The sequence below is a fragment of the Vespa mandarinia genome, chromosome 1, assembly GCF_050613455.1.
Source record: "Vespa mandarinia isolate Hongniang chromosome 1, ASM5061345v1, whole genome shotgun sequence".
In the NCBI taxonomy this organism is placed as follows: Eukaryota; Metazoa; Arthropoda; class Insecta; order Hymenoptera; family Vespidae; genus Vespa; species Vespa mandarinia.
Window position 1 is genome coordinate 8,421,219 of NC_140810.1, and position 22,491 is coordinate 8,443,709.

Sequence of the window (22,491 nt, forward strand, 5' to 3'; positions counted from 1 at the left end):
AATCGATCGACAAATCTGCATTGGCTTTTGTTTTTTTAAAAACCGCGCGATTGGAAAATATTGTTTATTTTTAATTGAGAAGAGAAATAATGCTATTCTGTTCGATATTTAGTTTCTTTCTTTAGTATATTTAGTTTAATTATAACAGATTGTTTAGAATTATTGATGATATGTTCGTAGGAAATTATATTGTATTGATGAGATATGAAAAATTTTACTATAATGATTAATCGCGTTCTTTGAAATGTTTTTTCAGTTTTAACAATTTTTTTTTATCATTATGCTGTTTATAAAACTAAGAAAGCTATGAAAGGAAAATGTAGTAAATGTTTGTGAGTTAAAACATAAAAAATAATAGTAAATAAAATGAATGATTTCAATGCGTGTTTCAATGTTTCGATTTTATTGAGTTAGTACGCATTAAATCCACCAAATGGCGCTATGGTTCCAATCTTAACCAACGGGTGTTAATTTTTGTCCAACTTCTTACGACGGAAAGGAAAGCTCGAAAGATTTTTGATAAATTTTCAAATATCGTATCGAACAAAGAACGAACTGTTAAGTAATAAAAAGGCAAGTCTGTGTGAGTATCGTGTATATGTATTGTGCATTTGTTTCTTGTAGAAGAAAAGTTCTAGTCGTGCGAAAAAAGGCAGAAAATATGTGCAGACACAGTGACGCATTTCCATCTTGACATCTTATAGAACTAAAATAAAAGGTAAATATATTTTATAGATAAATTGTTTGTTAAAACAAAAAATATGCTTTTTTTCATCCGTTAAACAATTTCTTATTTAGTTCAATATTCTCGACAAATTCGTAAGTCCCTTAACCTTTCTTGTTATAATCTTTTCTATCTTCTGCAACGCGTATGTTACGTCATTTTGCTACGTGTACACAAATATTTCTTACTTCTTTCAATGTTTAAATGCATGACAACTATTTTCTTATCTAGTTGAAAATGATTGGTTCGTAATCGAAACTAGAAGATATATCGTAGGTTAATTTTTATCCTTTTACATTTCTGGTGTACCAGTAAAAAATATGAAATATATCTTGTAATTTGGATTTGAAGATTAGAGCGCATGTTTATAATTTCCGAAATGTATTAATATTATTGTCAAGTTAATTAATTTATTATTAGATTTATTTTGAAGAAATTACATATATTTCTATGTGATATATTGGAATATGTGAAAGTAAAAAAAGGATAATATATTGAGTTCTCCAAAAAGTATGATTATTAATAAATAATATATCTAATTATTTTGTAATTATTTTTTTTTTTTATTATCCTGCAGATGTTTATATCTTTTTATACTATATTGATTCTATCATTGGATATGTTAAAAGATCAACCTAGTTTATAGAAATGTTTACAGTCTATGTGTAGGTTAATATAATTAGTTCACCTCGGCAGAGCTACTATCCAATTAGTTCATGAAAATGAGAACATTGGGTGGAGCTTGAATATCTGAACATTTTAGTAGAACTTTCACTGCCACATATTCTACAAGTTATCGCAAACTAAATCAATCATAGAATTAGTTTAATATAAAAGACAATGAAGTGTTTTATGGTACTTTTATTTGTACAGTTCATAATGTGGGGGGAATTTGAAGAACCACCAGGGACCATGGAAGAAGGTCCACCTGAAATGTTAGAAGCAAAGAAGACCTGCAAGCAAAATAAAAATCAGTTGGAATCTCTTAAAGAAATTATGTTGAAGAATAAGCAAAGTTTGAAAAAGAAAGAAGAAGAAGTACAGGTGACATTTAACATATTTTTACTTATTAATTTTATTGTTATAATCTTTTATTTCATATATGAATTATTTATTTTATTGATTTTAATTGTTAATTATTTATTTTATAGATTTTTAATGCATTGTGATTTGTATATATAATTTTAGGAATATGCTAGTAGACTATCAAAAATTAAATCTAGAACTAAGCTGTCAAAACGCAGTAAAGAGGGTGCTTCGACGTCTAAAGATTTGGAACAACTATCTGAAATTGATACCAGTATAAAAGATATTAGTCAAGCAACAACACCTAAAGCCAAATCTTCTTTGCTTCAAAGAATGTTGGTAGAGAATAGAAAAGTATTTGAACAACGTAATAAAGAAATAACAGAAACAAAGCGAGCTGTAGAAGAAAAAGTGGAAGCTATTAGACAACAATTGGATGAAAAAGATTTAGCGATGATGGAATTGCAAAAGGATCAAACTATAACACCTGTAATAGTTACATCTGAAGTATGTCATATATTTGATACATTATATGCAATATTACATGAAAACAATATAATAAACAGTTTTAATTTTTTAATTTAAGATGGTAATACCAATGCCAGAGTCTACTTACATTCAGGAGAAGGATAATAAAATAATGGAGCTCAACAATAAGATTTCTGAGTTACAAGCAGTTATCATGGATCTCCAAGAAAATTTGAAAGAAAAGGATTCGGTTATAGATTCTAAAACTAAAGCTATCACACTTATGTCAGCTGATCTTTCTAAAAAGGGAAAAACAACATTAGATACGCTTGAAGATACGAAAGGTGAAATGCGAACCATGCAAGAACACTTTGTTTTATTAGAATCATCATTAAAACAAAAAAATGATAATCTTCTTCAGCAACTTCATGAGAGAGATGGTATAATATCAGAATTAGATAGTACAATTAAAAGGTAAGCATTAAACAGGGATGTATTGTGATTAAAGATATGAAATGTTGAGATTTTTCTACATTTTTTCTAGATATGAAAATGATCTAGTTGAACAAAAGTTAACTGAGATAGCAAACTCTGATTTATTGCGTTCAACATTGGATACTTTGACAGATACAAAAAGTGCCATGAAATCTATGCAAGAAAATTTTATTCTCATTGAATCTTCCTTGAAAATGAAAAATGATAACTTACTTCAACAATTGCAAGATTATGAAATTAAATTAGCAGAAGCTAATGAAAAGATATTTCAATTAGAATCTGACAAAGGGATAGTAAGAACACCTTCGGTAGAAGATTTACAGTATAACCTAAATAAATTGAAAGAAAATAATCGTCAATTGCAAGATGAGAAGTACGAACTTCAAAAAAGTATTGCTGACATGCAAAATAAAATTATTGCTTCTAAATCTATGCACGGAAATGGAGCTATTATGGAAAAAGACAACAGGATAGCAGAACTTGAAAACTTGATAGAAGAACTTAAAAGGTCTAATGATTTGCTCGAAGAGGAATCTAAGACCGAATTACAAAAGCAGCTTGCAGAGTTATCTGTGAAAAATGAAGATTATTCTAGTAGAATTATGGAGCTTGAAAAATTAGTGCACAATCTTGAAGTAGAAAAGAATCATATTGCATCTCAATTGCCATCTGAACTTTCAGTGCAAAAAGAAAATGAAAAAATTCAAAAACTTACAAAAGAATTAGAAGAATTAAATAGAAATATGGTTAAAATGAAAGCCCTGCACAAAAGTAAAATAAAAGGCTTGCAAAAGCAACTGGAAAACTTTAAAATGGTAATTATAATTTTTCATCATTATTTTTTAATATTTAGTACTATAATAAAATATTATTTTACATACAAATGTTTAGAAATAAATAATAATATATTTACACATAATTTAGGTGTCTGACACAAATGCGGAGCTTGTTAGGCTGGGAAATCAAGTTGCTTTATTGGAGGAGGAGAAAGGTAACCTTCAGCTGAGTCTGGTAGACTTTGACGAGCTTAAAGGTAGGAACCAGGACAGGAATTATTTCGTTGTTCTTTTTCATCCTTCTAGTTATGAGACATAATGTGAAATTTCTTCATATGATTTTTATAATAAGTTAATCTTTACAGTGCAATGTCAATATAGAAATATTATATATATATTTGCGTGTATGCGTGTATGTATTTTCATGCATATATGTACATGCATGTATCTACACATATACATGCATATATATACATCAATATTATTGTACATGCTATAAAAAGATCTTTTCTATACTTGAAAATCAAATATTTACTTGTAAATTGATAATGAAACAATATAGCTTTTAACGATTTTTGGTGATGGATTCTTATTTGATTTATAGTTAGTTTTGTTTGTATATATAATGACGAAAAAATTCATGAAAAATACTAATCAACGAACAAATAAATTGTATTAAATATTAGTTGGTTTTATGTAACATGGTACCTACTTTACTTGTCAAAGTTTGCTATTATCTGATTTGTAGATATAGATTATTTATCCTTTAGAAAATATAATCATTTTCTTCTCTCTACTATTAATAAAAAATAATTTTATTAGTCATTTTATCTGCATGAAGGGTTATGAGACTTATATTTACTTGTTCATGAGTTATTTTTTATAATTACTACACATACATATTAAATTAATTTGCATTATTAAATATATAAAATGCTAACAATTAAGTTAATATGATTAATCAATAACATTTTCAATATATTTTAATAATGATCTATATTGAATTATATATTAATTATATTTTCATTTTTATTGATTGTTAATTAAAGAAGGGTAAATATTGCTATAAGAACTGTTTGCATATTTTCACAATTCATTTCTATATAAACACACTAAACATTTATTGCACTTATTACTTAACGCTTCATTAATTATATAATTATAAATAAACGAAATTATTTGTATATTATTGGTATATTATACAATCTGTATAGCATCAGCAGGAGATTGGCAAGAACGTATAGCAGAGCTTGAAAGCAGGGTATCCATGCAAACTGATGAAATACAAAAAAATATTGATGCCATAGCTATGTTAGAAAATCAGAAACTAGATCTTATCCAAGGTAATGTATTATTGAGTATACTGTAAAAGATATAAAGAAGTGTGTGTGTATATATATATATATATTATATATGTATATATACATATTATATATATATATATATATATATATATATATATTATATGTATATATACATATTATATATATATATATATATATATATATATATATTATATACGTGTGTATACATATATAATTATCATATTTCAGAGCTACATTCAGTAAAACAAAAAATTTCTGGGTTAGAGGCAGAAATTGCAGATGCTGAAAATCATAGAGTAACTGCAGAAATGAAAGTAGTTGATTTAGAAGAACAATTAGAGAGTGTGCACAAAATAACACAAAATAAATTAGAAATGTCACCTAATGTAAGTGAACTTCTCCAAAAAATAGAAACTTTACAGCAAGAGAATACAGAGTTATCAAATAAGTTAACAAAATTGGAGGAGAAAGGTACTTCTGATGCAGGATCAACAGAGTCATTTGAAACTATACATGAAGTTGATAAAAATGAATTATTAAAAAAAATAGAAGATCTGACACAAAGAAATGATGAATTAACTTTAAAATTAGCAAAATTGGAAGAAAGAAATAGTTCACATGCTGGTTCTACAGAATCCTTTGAGGCTATAAATGATGTAGATAAAAATGAATTATTGAAAAAGATTGATCAGTTAACTCAGGAAAATAATGACTTAATAGTAAAACTAAGCAGGAATGATGAGAAAGGATCTTCTGATACTGGTTCTACGGAATCGTTTGAACGTATTCCAGAACATAACGAAAATACAGCAAAGATTGAACTCCTTACTCAAGAAAATAATGATCTCGTGATAAAAATGACAAAGCTTGAAGAAAAATTATTTCATCTTGAAAATAGTCATTCTGAAATAATTGAATCAAATGATATCTTACAAATTCGTAAAAATGAGCTTGATATGCAGAATGAATCTTTATTACACGCGAATAATGATCTATCCACTGAATTAATGAAGTTAAAATTACAGATATCAGATAAGGAAGAAGAAAATACTAATCTTCAAGAGAGAATCAAAGCACTCACCGTCGAGAATAATGATCTAGCTATACAATGTACTAAGTTAGAGGAACGTTTAAGTATAATTCAGGAGAAAAAATCCAACGATACACAGAGAACAGAGCGTAGCATTGAATATCAAATGGATACTTTACTACTGGAGAAAAATAATCTCGAGAAAGAATTAACAATTTTACAAGAAAAATTAGTTGAACAAACAAATAATGTAGCATTGCATGAAATGGAAACTAATGATACAAAATTAAAAATGAATAAGTTATTAGAAGAAAATCATGAAATTATTACGAAAATGCAGCAACTTGAAGAGTTAAACCAATATTTAGTGGATGATTTAAATAAAACTACTCAAGAAAAAGAAGAACTACGCAATAAGATTGAATTTTCCGACGAATACAGCAAGAGGAAAGAGGAAAAAAAAGAAATTAGCGCAGGATTACAAGAACCTGTAGAAAAACGTGATAGTAATCAACAGACAAATGTATCTACAGCACTGCAAGACGAGTCTGTTATCATTGCATCATTAGAAAAAGAAATAAAACATAGTAAAGAATTAATAACGGAACAAACGAATCTTATAGAAGAAATGAAATTGAAGTTATCCAGTAAGGAAGAAGAATTAGAAATAAAAACGAAACAAATACTTAATCGTGAAGCATCCAAAAAAGAAAAAGAAACTTTAGAAAATGAATTGAAGGAGATGACGGAAACAATAGAAGAATGGAAATTTAAGTATGCAAATTTGGAGGAGAAGATGAATGCATTGGAAGTAAGTAAAGTATCTATCGAGAATGGCTTTAGTATGTTACAGGAGGAAAATAAACAATTAATTGAAAAGGTAGAACAGAAAGATATAGCAACAAATATATTAAAAGAAGAATTAGAAACCACAATAGCGACGCTTGAATCAAGCCTAGAAAAAGAAAGGACAAGTATATCTATGAAAGAGAATGAAATAGTTAATTTGAAAGAAACCTTAGAAAGTAAAAATCAAGACTTACATAATAAATATTTACAAATACAGAATGAGATGATTGCCATAGATAATTTGCAAGATCAACTCAATAGTTATAAAATTGATATTCAACAAAAAGATCTTCGAATTGCTTCAATATTACAGGAGTTAGAAAAAGTGAACGATGCCCTAAGGTCGAAGGTAGATGAAGCCTATTCTTTGGAAAAGAAAAATTCTGAATTATATGAAAAATTACAAGAGTCGGTACCTCATAAAGAATATGATAAATTATTAGAAGAATTACGTGACAACGAAATACTTGTTAATAACATGCAAAGTAAAATTGACGAACGTATGAAAGAAAAACATGAATTATTGGTCCAATTTGAAAGCGTATCTGAACAGAATCAAGACTTACAATACCAATTGGCAGAGAAACATGACGAACTTAAAAATGTTTTGATGGTTAAAGAAGAATTGGATGCACGGATTATAGAAATGGAAAGAATTAAAACTGATACAGAGAATAGTATCATGGATCTTAAAAGTTCTTTCGAGAACAATGTTAAATTTATTGACGAATTACAGTCTGAGTTAAAAGATGCTTATAAGATGATGGAACATTTGAAAGTTAAACATGTAGAGGATATAGAAATGCATAATCGAAGATTCGAAGATACTATCGAAGAATTAAATGCTAAAATTCAAGAATGTGAAAGCTTAAAAACTGAATTGTTAGAGAAAGAAAAGCTTATTAGCCAAAATCTTTTAGAAGAAAGTAGAATTACTTTAGAGACTAAGGTCGCAAACTTAGAACAGGAACTTACGGATTCTGAAAATAAAAAGCAAGCACAATTAGAAAAAATGAAGAAGATTGTTGCAACCTTGAAGAGAAAAACTGCCATGTGTCAAGAGTTCGAAGCAAGAATCGCGGAATTGGAAGAGAGATGGACAAGCGAAAAGGATGAAAAAGAAGCGAAAAATAAGAAAAATCAGGAAGTTGAGAGTTCTATGCGAGAAAAAGATAATAAAATTGCTGATTTGGAGGAGAAGTTAAGTAAAGCTAAAAACGAGGCAACGGATTCTCTCGAGCATGTCGAAAGACTTACAAATGAAGTTGCTATTATGAAAGATAAGATGTTTTTACTCGTTAATCAAATTAGTGAATTGGAAGATGAAATCGACAAATTGCATGGACGCATAACGCAATATTCCACTGAGATAGAAACAGAAAAATTAGCTAAACAAAGTATTATCGACGAATATGAATCTTACAAGAAAGAAATTCTTCAGAAATATGATCAACAACAATTGATTCTTGAAGAAACGAAAGAAAATGCAAGAGAGCTTAGCGTACGTATGCAAGTTATGGAAACGGAGTATGTAGAACACCTTGGATTGATAAAACATCTTCAAGCGGAGAATGGTTTATTAATGTCTAAACAGATACAGATCAATGAAAAATTGGAAAATGCAGAAAAAGAGTCTGAAGATCGACAATTGCTTATTGAAGAATTACAAAAGAAAATTGTTTCGTCCGTAGATGTAGTAACTCAAACTTCGGAAAATGAATTGAGACAGGATACGAGACCAACAGTACAACAATGCGACCATTGTGAACAATGTCAAGCCATAGTACAAGCATTAGAGGCTAAACTTCAAGAGCGAGAAGCTGAGATTGAAAATTTAGATAACGAATTAGCTAATTCTATTGGTAATTTTGTTCAAATGCGTGAATCTTTAAGATTTAATGATATGATGAATCAATCTGGTATAAGGAATAGAACAATGGAAGATCCTTACAACGATCTTTTATATCAATATAATACGTTATTAGCAAATAATGAGGAAATAAAAGCAAAATTAGAATACATGGTCAAAGAGAACGAGGAAATTGTAGAAAAAAGTAAAACTCTTGAAACTTTAAATGCAACTTTGCAAGAGAAAATTCTTGCTACGGATCAAACGGTAATTCAAGATGAAAAATATGATGACTTATTGAGAAAGTATAAAGAACGTGAAAAGGAATTACAAGATTTACAAGAAAAAATAGAAACTGTAGAGAATGAAATGAAATGTTCCGTAGAAACATTACAATCCGAGATAACACTACTTAAATCTGATAAGGAAGAATTCTTAGAAAAGTACAAATTATTAAAGAATCAAAAGGAATCTTTGGAACATGAGTTGGAGCATCTTAAGATAGAGAATAATGAGAATAATCAAAGATTAATAGAATTACAATCAGAATTGGATAAACTTAATCAAAGACATACAACGATCGAAGAAACAGCTAACGTCACTGTGACAAAGAGCAGCGATTCGGACGATGTCATACCTGAGGAAAAGTATACTGTACCTCAATTATTTGATGCTTCCAAAATTTTTGGACCTCAATATAACGCAGACGAACAAAAGGATACGGCAAAATTACAGGATCTCGTAAATAACAAAGATATGGAGTGTATAGCTCTTAAAAAAGAAATTTATAGTTTGCAGAAGCAAATGAACGAGGACAAGGCACAAATGTTGCTAAATCGTAACGCATACGAAGAAGAATTAAAAGTTTCACAGGAACGTTGTCAGACAATGCAAATAGAAATAGACAATTTGCAACGCGTAATAGAGGATAAAATTAAACAAATTGGATTATTAAACGATGAAATGAACAACGTTCACTCGCGAATGCAGTCGCAATTTAATCAACAAGAAAATCTTAATATGCAAATTCAAGAATTAAGAACAGCGAAGGACAATGAGATTCAATCTTTACAAGTGGAATTAAACACTACAAAAGATATTTTAACATCGTTATCTGTCCAATGTGAAGAACAAAGTAATGTAATAGAAATGTATAAACTGCAGATTAGTAATTTAGAACAAGAAACCCGTGAATCTATGAACAACGATTCGATACTTGATTTGCAACGTCGCTTAGTAGAAATTACGAAGGAAAGGGATACATTGCAATTGCAAATGAATGACTTAACCAAATCTTTGGAAGAATTAAAACAACAAAATATTATTCTGGAGGAAGTCAAAGAGAAGGAGTTGGCCAAAGGTGTCATACAAGATTTGAAAACAACTCCAAAAGATGAGAATAAATTACAAAAAGCAACATCTGAAAGCAGCGAGTTGACAGAAGTACAAACGTCGGTACCTATTATGGAACAGGGTACAAATTTAAGTGCCGATGACTCTATCGAAAAATTCAATACCGACGAGGACACTTGGGGTTGGAATGCTGACGACGTACAAACAGCGGACGATTATAATTATAACCAAATTTCGTTAATTCCTAGTATAGAAATACAATTGCGCATGATTATCAGTGAAATGGAAAAGAAAATAATAGATTTAGAAGAAAACAAAATGGAATTGATGGAAGAAAATAAAGCTTCACAGATAAGAAGTGGTAAAATGGTAAAAAAATTGAAAGAGTACAAAGTGCAGATAGAACATTTGCAACAACAGTTGAAGAGTCAACAATCTATGACTGGTTTATGCGAATTAGATTCGGCTATCGAAGAAGAATTAAGATCACAGATAACCGAATTAGAGAAAAACTTGAAAGAATTAAACGAGGAACATAAGAACATGATCATTGAAAAGGAAAGTTTGTTAAAACGTATTGATGTAATCGTATCAGCTAATGAAAGATACATGGAGACGAAAGAAAGGCAAGATATGGATATCGAAGTACTTCGATTAGAAAATAAAGATCTTACGAACAAGATAAAGTTCTTGGAAGCCAAATCTTCGGAAGGCAATGTAACATCTGAAATCGAGCTTTCATCATTGGAATCTGGAAGGTCGGTTAAACAGTTACCGAAAAGAGTTATCGAGGAGGGAACGTCAGACGTTCAAAAATTATGTGATGAATACAAGAAAGAATTAGAAATGCTAAAGGACGACATGGAAACTCTTGCTACGGAAAACGAACAACTTCAACATTATTTGGAAGAACAAAAGTCGAGAATATCGACGCTCGAAGAGAAATTAATTGCCGGTGAAAAGGATAGTCAGGAATTGGGTAAAATACGCGAAAGAAAGGATGAATTGGAAGATCAGTTGAAAAAATTAGAGGAAGAAAATGAAGCTTCGAAGAAACGATTCGAAGAACGTCTTAATGAAATTTCCAACGAGATCATTCAAATGGAAGAACGAATGAAAGAAATGAGTCAACAATTAAAACAATCTGAAACAAAAATAAACGAGTTGCAAAAGAGAGAGGAGAATATCCTTGAAGAGAAATCCAAGATGGAAAAGAAGATACATGAAGCTAAGATCACCGAAGAGAAACTCTTCGCTGTATCAGAATCGTTGACAGAAGTTACAGAACTTTTGAATGTTCGAGTCCAAGAAGTAGCCGATTTGAAGCAGGAACTTCAAAAACAATACGTAGGTCGTCAGGATGCTGAAGAAAAATTGCAAGAAAATATACAAAGTTTAGCTCAAGAATTAAAGGAAAAAAAACAAGAATTAGATGATTTACGAGGAGCCTTTAGCGTTAAGGAGAGCGAATTGATTCAACAGAAGAGTGTAGAAACCGTCAGTTTTCTTGTGAGCGAAGCAACTCAAGAACTCATGCAAAAGCATGCGATCGATATTGAAGAGAGAAACAAAGAGATACGTGATCTTCGAGATAAATTAAACTCTTTACATATAACTACGGACGAATATGTCTCTGAATTATCGAAGAGATCTATTCAAGAGGAAACTATAGAATCTTTGTCATTAAATCTTCAAGACAAAGTTACGCTCTTGGAAACTGTCAAGACCGAATTGTTGAACGTGAAAGAAGAATTTCAACAACGGCAATTACAATGGGAAAATGAATCGCAAAAATATTCATTGGATACAGAAAGATATCTGTCGACGATTGCACAGTTGGAAGATCGTTTACATGAATCCGAAAATGTTTTGAGAAAATTGCAGGAACAAAATGCGAATCTTTCTCTCTTTGAGCAAGAAATCGTAGATTTGCGAGTAGCTTTATCGGAAAAGGAATCCGTTTTGAATAAATTCAAAGAAGAATTACAAAGATATAAAGTGTTATTGAACAATAGGGATGCAGAAACGAAAGAGCTTCGAATCGACTTGAAAAATTTTGATGAAACAAAAAAAGATTTGCGAGATAGTGCTGGAGAGATAATTCGTTTAACTTCAGAATTCGAAAAGATGCGTATATCTCTGGAAGAGGTAAAAGGAGTACTGAGAGAAAAGGAATCATTGTTGAAAATAGTTGAAGAAAAACTGAGCGAAAAACAAACGGAATTGGATAGGCTTTCCTCCATCGATTTTCCCCAAAATCAACAAAGTTCTAATACGGTAGATGGTTTACCATTATTTAGAATGGGAAATGATAACGAAGAGATGCTTCGTAGTACAATAGAGAAGATCAAGATCCAATTGGAAGAGAAACAACAAGAGATAGAACACTTGAAATATATTATAGAAGAGAACACGTATCCTAAAATAATTCAGGATATGCAAGATAGTATAAATCTTCTTTACAACGAAAAAGCACAATTGGAAAACGATTTACAAGTGGCCAAAGAAAATTTATTAGAGAAACAAAATCAAATGGAGATTTTGATTCAGCGTTTAGATGCACAAGAAAAGGAGGAATCGACGTTACTTGCAAGAGAGAAAGATAAAAGATCAGTTCAAGATCAGGAAGAGATCGTCAGATTGCAGAACGAGTTGCATGCGAAGGAACAAGAGATAAATGAATTAAAATACGTCATAGCCGAGAAGGATTCCCAATTATCTCAAGCCAATTTAGATCCTTCCTCAGATGATTATGAGTTACGTGAGAGCTTAACAGCAGAATTATACGCAAAAGAACAAGAGATTTGGCAATTGAAATCGAGTATAGACGAATTGCAAAATGAGATCTCGCGTTTGAAAAATCTTGAGATGGTTTCGAAGGAAACCAAAGATATGATTGAACGATTGGGTTCGGAAAAGGAAGCGATTCGATTGGAAAGCGAAGAGCTCTTGGAAAAGAAGCTGGCAGAAAAGGAATCAGAAATTGATGCTATCAAACAAAGGTTATCGATGGAGAACGAAGAATTACTTAGTAAGCTTCGATCTAAGGATCAACATGTAGAGAATCTTAAGAAACAATTAGAGACGAGGTCGATGGAATGGGATGAGGCGTTACGTCGTAAGAACGAAGAATTACAAAAGGCAAACTTGAATCTTAAAGAGAAAGAAAAAATCATTTCCGAATTTACCTTTACCAAGGAAGCAGAAATTCAAAATTTAACCATCCAAGTTAATGAAAAGAATATACGTATCGAGGAACTCATTGAAATATCTGGAAAGGACGAAAGAGAATTGGCCGAGTTAAGACAATATGTCAAAGAAAAGGAAATTGAGATTAGAGAATTGACCAATCGATTGGAAGGTAAAATGAAGGAATATGAAATAATCCAACGTGCTCTGAAAAAAGATTTCTCTGTTGGCGAAGCACAGAAGATTCAGGAAGGTCAAGAAATAGAAAGGACGACTTCGAATACATCTGATATCCTCGAAGAAAGAGAAGATTCGAAATATTCGAACGAACTTGACCTCGCTCTTTATATGCTCCATCAACGAGACGTTAGATGCGAGGAATTGACGCACGAATTGATGCAATTGCTCGAGGAACGTGATACCTTGCAATTGCGGTTATCAAACGCTATTCGAATAAACGAGGAACTACGAAAAATATCTTCGTCCGATTCGAGCCCGAAAAAGGATGCTCCAGCTTCCTCGGAAACGATGGACGAACCGCTCGTCGAGCATCCTTCGCCATCGAAATCGGATGGTCCCGTTGAAATAGCCAAAGAAGCCATAGATGCACCGATAGAAGAAGATAAAGCAGCTCTTTCTCTGAAGTATGTATCATTTTTCGTTAACGTTAAATTCTTTCTTTTTTAACCCTGTTTATATGGTATATCTACGAAAAGATTTTTTTGTAGTAATCAGTCAAATATCTTATTTAGAATCACTCGAATTTTACTTAGCACGTAGAAGATTTTCAAGTTGTGCTCATGCATTTTCTTTATCATTTTGAAAACCTTATTGCTGTCTTCCCTGATATTTCTTCCATAATTCCTGTAAGATAGACAATGTTCCACAAGCTTCGAAGAATGTGTTTTGAGAACAAGATGTACATGTAGATGTCCTTGCCCCGATTTTATTGCAGGTCTGTGTTTCAAATACATACACATGCTTTTTATTATCTTTGAGCTGATCTGTGAAATATTTTTTAAGACGATCTTATGGTGATAAAATTTTTGCTGCGTTTTTGTAATCAAAACCTTCTATTTTTCTAATTAAATCCCCTTTACCTATTACGAAAAAAAGCTCCTTGGTACACATGACTTAGATAATGTACGTTCCTTGGTACAAGCTAGTTTTCCCTTTAGGCTGTCGCAGTTACATACGGTTGGGCATACAAAGGATGTACGGTTAAGGGACGAGAGAGAGTTGAGACACACGCAACAAATGTCTTTACTAGCACATAAAGATGTCCTAAGTACGCTACCACCGGAAGCTGCTGCAAAACTTGTTAATGCGAACTATACGCTCTGTACGTATAATCGTTAGATTCGTCTTTACGAGTAATTTAAGTACTTGAGTAATTTAGTTTCATAACATTTGAGAATCATATCGTAAAAGTATTGTCGTTACGTTTAATAATTATGGTCTTTCTTGCAGCACGAGACGTTCAGAGTCAGTCGAGCGTTCTTTTAAATTGGCTATGGGGAAAAAGGTAAATTCGTTAGACTACTTATATATATATATATATTTTTTTTTTTTTTTTTTTTTTTTTTTTATCCATTTCTAGTAATTATATTTTATTATTTGCTTGATAGTACACCAAAGGTGATGCACATGTGATGAACGAGCAACGAGAATGAAATGGACTACATACTTGCTTTTTGGTTACATTCCTGCCAAGTGCCAACTGCCAAGATTTTTTTCTGCAGTTAAAGATCTTGTAGTTAAAATCGAGATAAAAAAGCACTTCATTTTAGAATGATAAGTTTATCATTCTAACGAACTTATCGGAGTTTTGAAAAGTCACATGCACCTTCTCAAGGAACTCCAATGGCTATTTAGACTACTTAGAAAGAAATTTTTTCTTTTTTTTTCTTTTTTTTAGATAAGTCACGTGATGTTTAGAAATTTATATGAAGTCTAACGATACACGCGATAAAAATGTAAGGCTTTTATTAAGGGTGGCTTATCTTCGAAGGAGACCTTGAAAAATATGCTCTACATTGTATGATACTTGTACAGCCTGCGAGTTCTTGTATAATATGAAAAATTGTTTCCTTTCTTAGAGATTTCTCTAATTTTTGTTATATTGCATTATGTGGCAATATCGATCGTTTGTAGTGCAAACGGATTATCCAATTGAATACGCGTAGTTTTCTCTCATTAATTATTTATATATATATAAATTTATTGGTATATTATTGTTCGCGCTGTTGAGTACTTGTTTTTAAATTTATAGAAGAATTCTTGGCGTTTCGTATGACAAATATATGTGTGTGTGTGTGTATGTTTGTGTATATATATATATATATATATATATATATATATACACATATAAAATAATTTTAAATGAGTATTATACCGAACACAGATAGATAGGAACACTTTCGAAACATCGCCTCCTTCGCGTGCAATCTCTCGTTTCTTATTTTCACAAAATTTTGTACAAAAGAAGACAAAGAAAAAAAGAAAAGATAATGACAAAATAAAATACAAGAGAGGTATTTATCTGACATATTGTATATCTTAATTTTAACCTATTAAAATTATCGATTTTTCAATTATGTATAGTATTTGGAGAACAAATTTGGACTATAATGAATTATGTATTATTATGGTTAAGATATTTCTAGTTAATTTTCTTTTCTTACTAAATAAAAAGTATATATATATATTTTTCTGCGACAATGATTAATGTAAGTGTTTTCGAATTATTTAAATATTTTCATTAAGAACATAAACAGATAAAGTTTAGCTTCGATGGTTAAAATTAGTTAAATTAAGAATAGGCGAAACATTTTTTTTTTTTTTAATATTATGTTGTATTTAAATATAGAGATATATTTACATATAAGAATAAAATGTACGTGAACTTGTTGGAAATTCGATTTACTTGCAGTACAAGTAAGAATTTCAATATCACGAAATTATTAAATAGTCATCTAATCGATATATTTTGGCCTATATCGTCGAGACTATTATCTAGAGATCAATTATAAAGTGACACGAAAATTTCTTTTTGTATTTGAAAATTCATTCGATTGGATAATTAATATTATTTGTTTTACATTTTCTCCTAAGAAAGAGAATATTATTCTCTTTATTAGGATAATATAATATATATAATATAAAGCAAACATATGCTATGTTTTCATAGATTTATGAACACAATAAGAAATCTTTATAGTAGTTTTGAATTTAGGTGTCGTGCACCTTGAAACCAATCGTCATTTCGTAGTAAAATCTTTCATTATATTTGGATTGACACTATTGGATTTCTTTTCACCTTCATTATCCGATATAGAGTACCTTTCGATCTCATTGATATTTTTGACTCTACTGAGATTGTTTGTATCCTTCGGGTCTCTTCTGTTCTTTGTCTTGTATTGTTTTCCACATGCCAATGCAAAAAGGGTTATTATACCCAAGATAAAAAGACCAACGAGTATAGATATTGTTGCCACTAATTCAATAGGATATTTAACAGAATCTTTGTTCTGAAAATGATTCAATAATATTGTCTTGTTTAAATCGTCAATGTCGCCCCAATGGACCCAAGTATTGTTGTGTAGCAATGGATTCGCCAAGTCATCTGACTTCTGATTAGTCGGCTGTACAACGTTAAATCGTTGTTTCAGTATAGCTCGCTCCAACAAGGCAAGGATTTGTGGTTTTGATTCAGCTAAATTTATCATTTCACAAGGATCATTAACGATATTGAATAGGCAAGGTGCTAGTAGAGCATCGCATTTTATCTGTAAACAAAAATTTTTTATATTTTTCACCAATATTCTCAATATGATCGTTTCTCTAATTCGTGCTAATTAAATTAATGAAACTAATTAACTAACCATATCTTCTTCTCTAACATTGCATTTAATTTCTGATTTCATTCGTAAATCAAGTAATTGATCTGCAGTTAACATCATCTTTTGGAATCCTTTATTAATATCATCTTCAACACCAACGCTTCTACGTCTTCTCGATTCGATTATCTCTTGAGCAGTAATCACACCAGCAATAGCGATACCCGTTTTGCTTTGAAGAATTTGATTAGGATCGTATACTGGTGGAAAACCAGATTCTTCGCTTGGTTTGCCACTCTCTCCTAGCCACTCATCATTGATACCAGTATCACCCGTAATGTATTTAAAATCTCCATAACGAATAGCAGCATAATTGCTAATGTCATCGATATTGATGAGTATTTCAGATCGAGGACTAATATGATTTCCCGCTATAGTTTCCCAAAGATCCAAACCATCTATCTTACCTAATTGGCTTTTGTTTAATCCTTTAAATTCAAAATTGAAATTGAAAAGAATCGTCGAAAATTAATAAAAGTAAATTATAAGTATTTGAAATTAACCTGCCGCAGAAAGTAGCGTTGGAAGCCAATCAGCAATAGACATTAATTGATATGAGACTCTCTTTGATTTTTTTATGAATGGACTCCAAATGGCCGCGACTCCTCGTACAGCACCTTCCCAAGGGGTTTCTTTTATCTTCAAATTACAAATAGATAGATGGGTTTTAATCAATTTTACTTGTTACATATCTTTGCAGTTTGATTACTTACACCTCTAAGGGGATAATTGCTACCATGATTACTTAAAATTTTTATTGTTGGTGCTCCATTATCACTGATAAATAATATTATACTATTTTCCAACATGCCGCGATTTCTTAAAGCTGCAACTACCTCACCTACGCTTTGATCCAATTTAGAAACCATCGCTAAAAAATGATTAATCTTAAAGAGAATGCACAATGACTAAATTCATTGTAAAAAAAAAAACAGTTTAATATCGACCTGCATAAGTTCTTCTTTCTGGATTATGAATATATCCAAATTTTGCTATTTCTTCATCCGGTGCTTGTAAAAGATTTTTAGAATTTCCACTGTGTGGCGCTAAATGTGCGAGATAAAGAAACATTGGATCTTTGGTATCGTGATAATTGATAAGTTTCACTGATTCCTCCGTAAATAAATCGGTTGAATATTTATTTAATGTATTCCAGGCTATTGAGAGATTTCGTCGCATATCAAAACCTTCCAACACGTTTGTTTCATTCTAAACGATATCATTAGAATTTAAAGTAGTATCAATGCATATAGATTTTTCTATCGATCTATAATACTACTCGTATAATAACTAAAGTGAATAAATTTACCAAATCGGCACTAGAATGCGTGTAATAGTCTTGAACGCCATTATAGTATCCAAAGAAAGTATCGAAACCGCGATAGGTAGGAGTGTAGACTTTTTTATAATATCCTAAGTGCCATTTACCAACGGCATGCGTTACATAGCCAGCCTCTTTTAAGTACTGAAAGCAAAAGGCAATAAATAATTTCTGTTTAAGGAATGATTTAAACTTTTACTTTTAAAAAATCGTATGAATGAAGAATTTATATATGTATATATAAATATGTATATTATCTTTTATTTACATTTTTAACTCGTGTTATATTATATATATGAGCCGTACACAAGACAGATCTATTACTTTCACTTTTTGAATTTTTGTAATTTAAGTGTCGAAGCACTTGCAGTCTTCATTTTTTATATTCTTAATAATTTTTCCTAATTTAAAGCAATTTATATTATTTCGTCACATTTTTCCATTTTTTGTTTTATGGAGTTAATCGATTTGGTAAGCGAGCGGCTCATATCATTGAAAGCTTCATATATTTATATATTTATAATTGAAATACCTCGGGAAGTAATTTTTCATTCAAAGGAAGTCCTCTTGGTTCGGCATGTAATAAAACAGAATGTTGCAAGCCAAGTCGAGTTGGATACTTTCCTGTCATTAATGTTGCTCTACTAGGTGTACAAAGAGGTGATACGTAGTGACTATTCAAGATAACGCCATTATACGCGAGTGCATCAATATTAGGTGTTGGGATTTGATTGGAGCCATGAAAGCTAACATCGTTCCAGCCCTATTATCGTGTAAGTCTTTCTATTATAAATATTAATTCTAAATTTCTAAGTTAAATGAAAATTTGCATTTTGCTTACCATATCATCGGCAACAATGATAATAATGTTCGGTTTTTGGTTAGCATTGCGAAGGAATTTATTTTCCTTTTTCTCAAGGTCGTCATGATCATTCGAAATTGTCGTTGATAATATTGATTTTTGTAAAATTGCATAATTGGATTTCAGAACACTCAAAAAACATAGGGTGGTAAATAATGAAGCATAACTGATCCATATTTCATTCATTTCGTGGATGCTATAAATCTGTTACAAATGAATAAAAAATGTGATACGATATTGATTAATAGAACATTAATCATAAAACAAAATTAATTTAAACGATATAACATAAGTTTGTTTAAGAGATAAGCGTTCAAAAATTTCGAATTGACTCGGATTCCATTGGAGATTAAAAAAAAGAAAAAGAAAGACAAATATAACATTTCAGATGTTTTGAATATCCTCAAAATAATATAAATATTTTCAAGATTATAATTCGAATTTTTCCGATGGTAATGTCGATTCGATTCTAATTATGATCGCTAATTCTTACGTTTCCATGATGCCTCACAATTATAAAAAAATAATATTTTCATTAAAGATCTATTAAAAAGATGCGTTTCGACTTTGTATGTTTACGTTGCGAAGACATTTCTCGCGCACAGCATGCCCTCGATTGAATGAAAGAAATAAACGTAAGAATCGAATGATAGCCTTTGGCAATACGAGATCTAACTGTTCGCGAAACTCGAGTTCCCCAGCTTTATTACCACTTTAGATTTTCCACGAGAAAAGAGAAGCGAGAAGCAAAGGAGCATTTGGAGCATGACGAAACTTTTCTTCAGTTGGGTATTGTCGATCGCCGTCACATGGCATTGAACTATGTTTACAAGGATTAGATAAAACATTTTAACGAGATATGCAAGGAACCAAATATTTGTTTTCATTCAATCTACATTATTCTCTCAACCATCAGAATAGATTTATCCAATTCTGATCTAAATTAAAACGTATTTGTTTTAACTTTTCACCGATCTACATTTTGTAATAATCTGCTAAAATCACTAGAACTAGAAGGGAGAGAATAATTTAAGTTCGAGTCAGCGATATCCAACGTATCTTGATCGCGTATCTGATAAAATTCATCCGTTAAATATTAGTCAATTATTCTAGATAAAATAAAAATCGTAAAAATAAAACGCTGTTTTTCTAAATTCGATCAAAGGGAAAAAAATTATTTTTGAAATATTAATAATTGAGGACAGGGATTTAAAATGTGGATAATTGTTCATCAATCGTCGTCGTCAATTTATTAATTTGAATAATAAGATGATAACGTAAATAAAATTTATATTATTCATCAAAATTTGATTCATCTTCTAATTAAATCCCAAAATCAATGCTTATTATTCGATCCACAACATCCCAACTAATCTCATAAACATATCGATCGGAAAATTAGCTCGCGAATTATGCTTTACTCGCTTGATTTATTCCATTTGTACCGTTTACCAACCACTTCCTAGTCAATCATCGATTTTTGTAAACAATAATCAAATGTTTCTCATATCTATGGATATTGTTACAAACAATTACGATTCTTTCGACATACCAACAATGTTAAAATACAAATTACTTTAACATTGAATGACAAATATAAAGAACGTTCAAAATCCATGAATCATATTTATCTTTGTCTTGTGTTGATATGATAAGTAAGAAAACTGTAAATGAAACGACAACGAAGAGAACAAATTTTTAATGAAACGACTTTCCTCATTATCTTCTTTAAATATATTAAATATAATACAACCGCCCAGGAAAGTAAGTTAACCCACCTATCATCAATTCGAGTATACACAGACAGATGTCTTATTGTTATGTTACGTCCCATTATTTTATTGAATATATTATATGAAATGACACTAAATTTAAAATATTGAATGATAATAGATGACGTTGTATTTGGAGAAATATAGCTGAAGCTTTTAAACAAGGTAATATAAAAATGACCGTGAAATATAAAGGTGATTCTATAATAATCTATGGATGCTTCAGTGTTTGAGGATTAACAAATTTAGTAGTCCTTAATGATAAATTAACGATAATTAAATACATTGATATGTTAAAAGAAAATTTGTTCGATTTCATCGGGAAATATGGTTTTTTAAAACAATCTCATATTTCAACAAGACAATGATCCGAATCACCAAGCTAAAGTTACTGTGAACTGTTTTTCAGAAAACAATATTCATATGGTGCAATGGATTTCGCAGAGACCTGACTTAAATCCAATTGAACACATATTGGATCATTTAAAAAGAAATTTGCTCTAAAAACAATAGAAAAAATGAAAATATTTTTATAGACTCATTAAAATCTGAATGGAACAATATTAACACATTATTAACAAATTAATTTGCAGCATATTAAATTTTCTTAAAACTGTAATAGAAGCGAAATTTAGAAAGCAGGGTAATACAGATGGTCATTATAATATATAAAATATATATTTCTCATTGATTTTTGTTGATTTATCAATAAAAAATAAAATTATTGTTTTGTTTTGACTTATATGGATTTATAAATGAGTAAAGAAATATATTAGTAAAAGATATTATCATTATAAAATATATTGTATATCATATATATTTATTTAATTAATGACTGCATTTTACTATTTTCATTTATGCAAATATATATTAAGTATAAAATAAATGATATATAATTCTTAACTTTAATAACATTCAAAATTTTAATTTTAAGATTACATTTCATGTTAAAATTAAACATTTTGGTAAATGAGCGCCGTTAAATTAAAAAAAATAGATCAATTAGAACGTATTTGAATGAAATTCAATATTTTGCCATATGTTTAACCCTCTATGGTAACTTTCAGATCACATTTTAATTTATCGAGATTTTACCAAATAATTATAACTTTTTTCATGAAATGGGGCATAAATAAAAATTAACATTAATTTAAAACAAAAATTCGGCCCATGGAGGGTTAAGTAAACATATTTTGTCATATGTTTAAATGTATTTATATGTAGAAAAATAAAAGAAAATGTCATATGTCAGCGAACTACTCACCGATTAACGTGCAGCTTCTTATGCTATGACTGTCTTATGCCAGACTGTCAATTCCGTAATTCACGCTTCACGAACGCCATCGGTAGCCTCGAAGTCTTTTTTCAGTACGACGACGACGTCAGATCGTTGAAAGAAATAAAAAAATTTTCAGGGCAGAAAGTGCTCGCGTAAAGTCAAGGATTACGATTACAAATTCTAGAAGAAAAACATCCAATCGACAGATTCTTTTCTAGCCATAAGTCATTTATAAAGCTTTAAAGATTTTTATTTATAATACAAAATAGTAAAC

General features: G+C 30.3%; 2 protein-coding genes across 4 annotated transcripts; one reads left to right on the plus strand and one right to left on the minus strand.

Annotated features, from left to right (window-relative positions):
* Positions 1 to 445: 445 nt before the first annotated feature.
* LOC118450482 (uncharacterized) lies at positions 446 to 15,791 on the plus strand. 3 transcript variants are annotated; one of them, XM_035886295.2, is made up of 11 exons: positions 446 to 718; positions 1,598 to 1,768; positions 1,913 to 2,257; positions 2,337 to 2,692; positions 2,763 to 3,528; positions 3,638 to 3,746; positions 4,704 to 4,832; positions 5,043 to 13,728; positions 14,263 to 14,426; positions 14,555 to 14,609; positions 14,713 to 15,791. In XM_035886295.2, exons 2-11 carry the CDS (start codon positions 1,604 to 1,606, stop codon positions 14,735 to 14,737), a joined length of 10,800 nt encoding a protein of 3,599 aa, XP_035742188.2. In that variant the 5' UTR covers positions 446 to 718; positions 1,598 to 1,603; the 3' UTR covers positions 14,738 to 15,791. The 3 variants fall into 3 exon arrangements, with proteins under 3 accessions (XP_035742188.2, XP_035742187.2, XP_085518657.1); XM_035886294.2 differs by lacking the exon at positions 446 to 718 and having other exon boundaries at positions 1,565 to 1,768; XM_085662531.1 differs by lacking the exon at positions 446 to 718 and having other exon boundaries at positions 1,565 to 1,768; positions 3,638 to 3,704.
* A 188-nt stretch (positions 15,792 to 15,979) lies between these two features.
* On the minus strand, positions 15,980 to 22,308 carry LOC118450484 (arylsulfatase B). The gene is made up of 9 exons (XM_035886298.2): positions 22,203 to 22,308; positions 19,146 to 19,370; positions 18,837 to 19,067; positions 18,293 to 18,448; positions 17,931 to 18,192; positions 17,697 to 17,854; positions 17,487 to 17,622; positions 16,969 to 17,411; positions 15,980 to 16,872 (listed from the first exon to the last, which is right to left on the minus strand). Exons 2-9 carry the CDS (start codon positions 19,350 to 19,352, stop codon positions 16,345 to 16,347), a joined length of 2,121 nt encoding a protein of 706 aa, XP_035742191.1. The 5' UTR covers positions 19,353 to 19,370; positions 22,203 to 22,308; the 3' UTR covers positions 15,980 to 16,344.
* Positions 22,309 to 22,491: the final 183 nt, after the last annotated feature.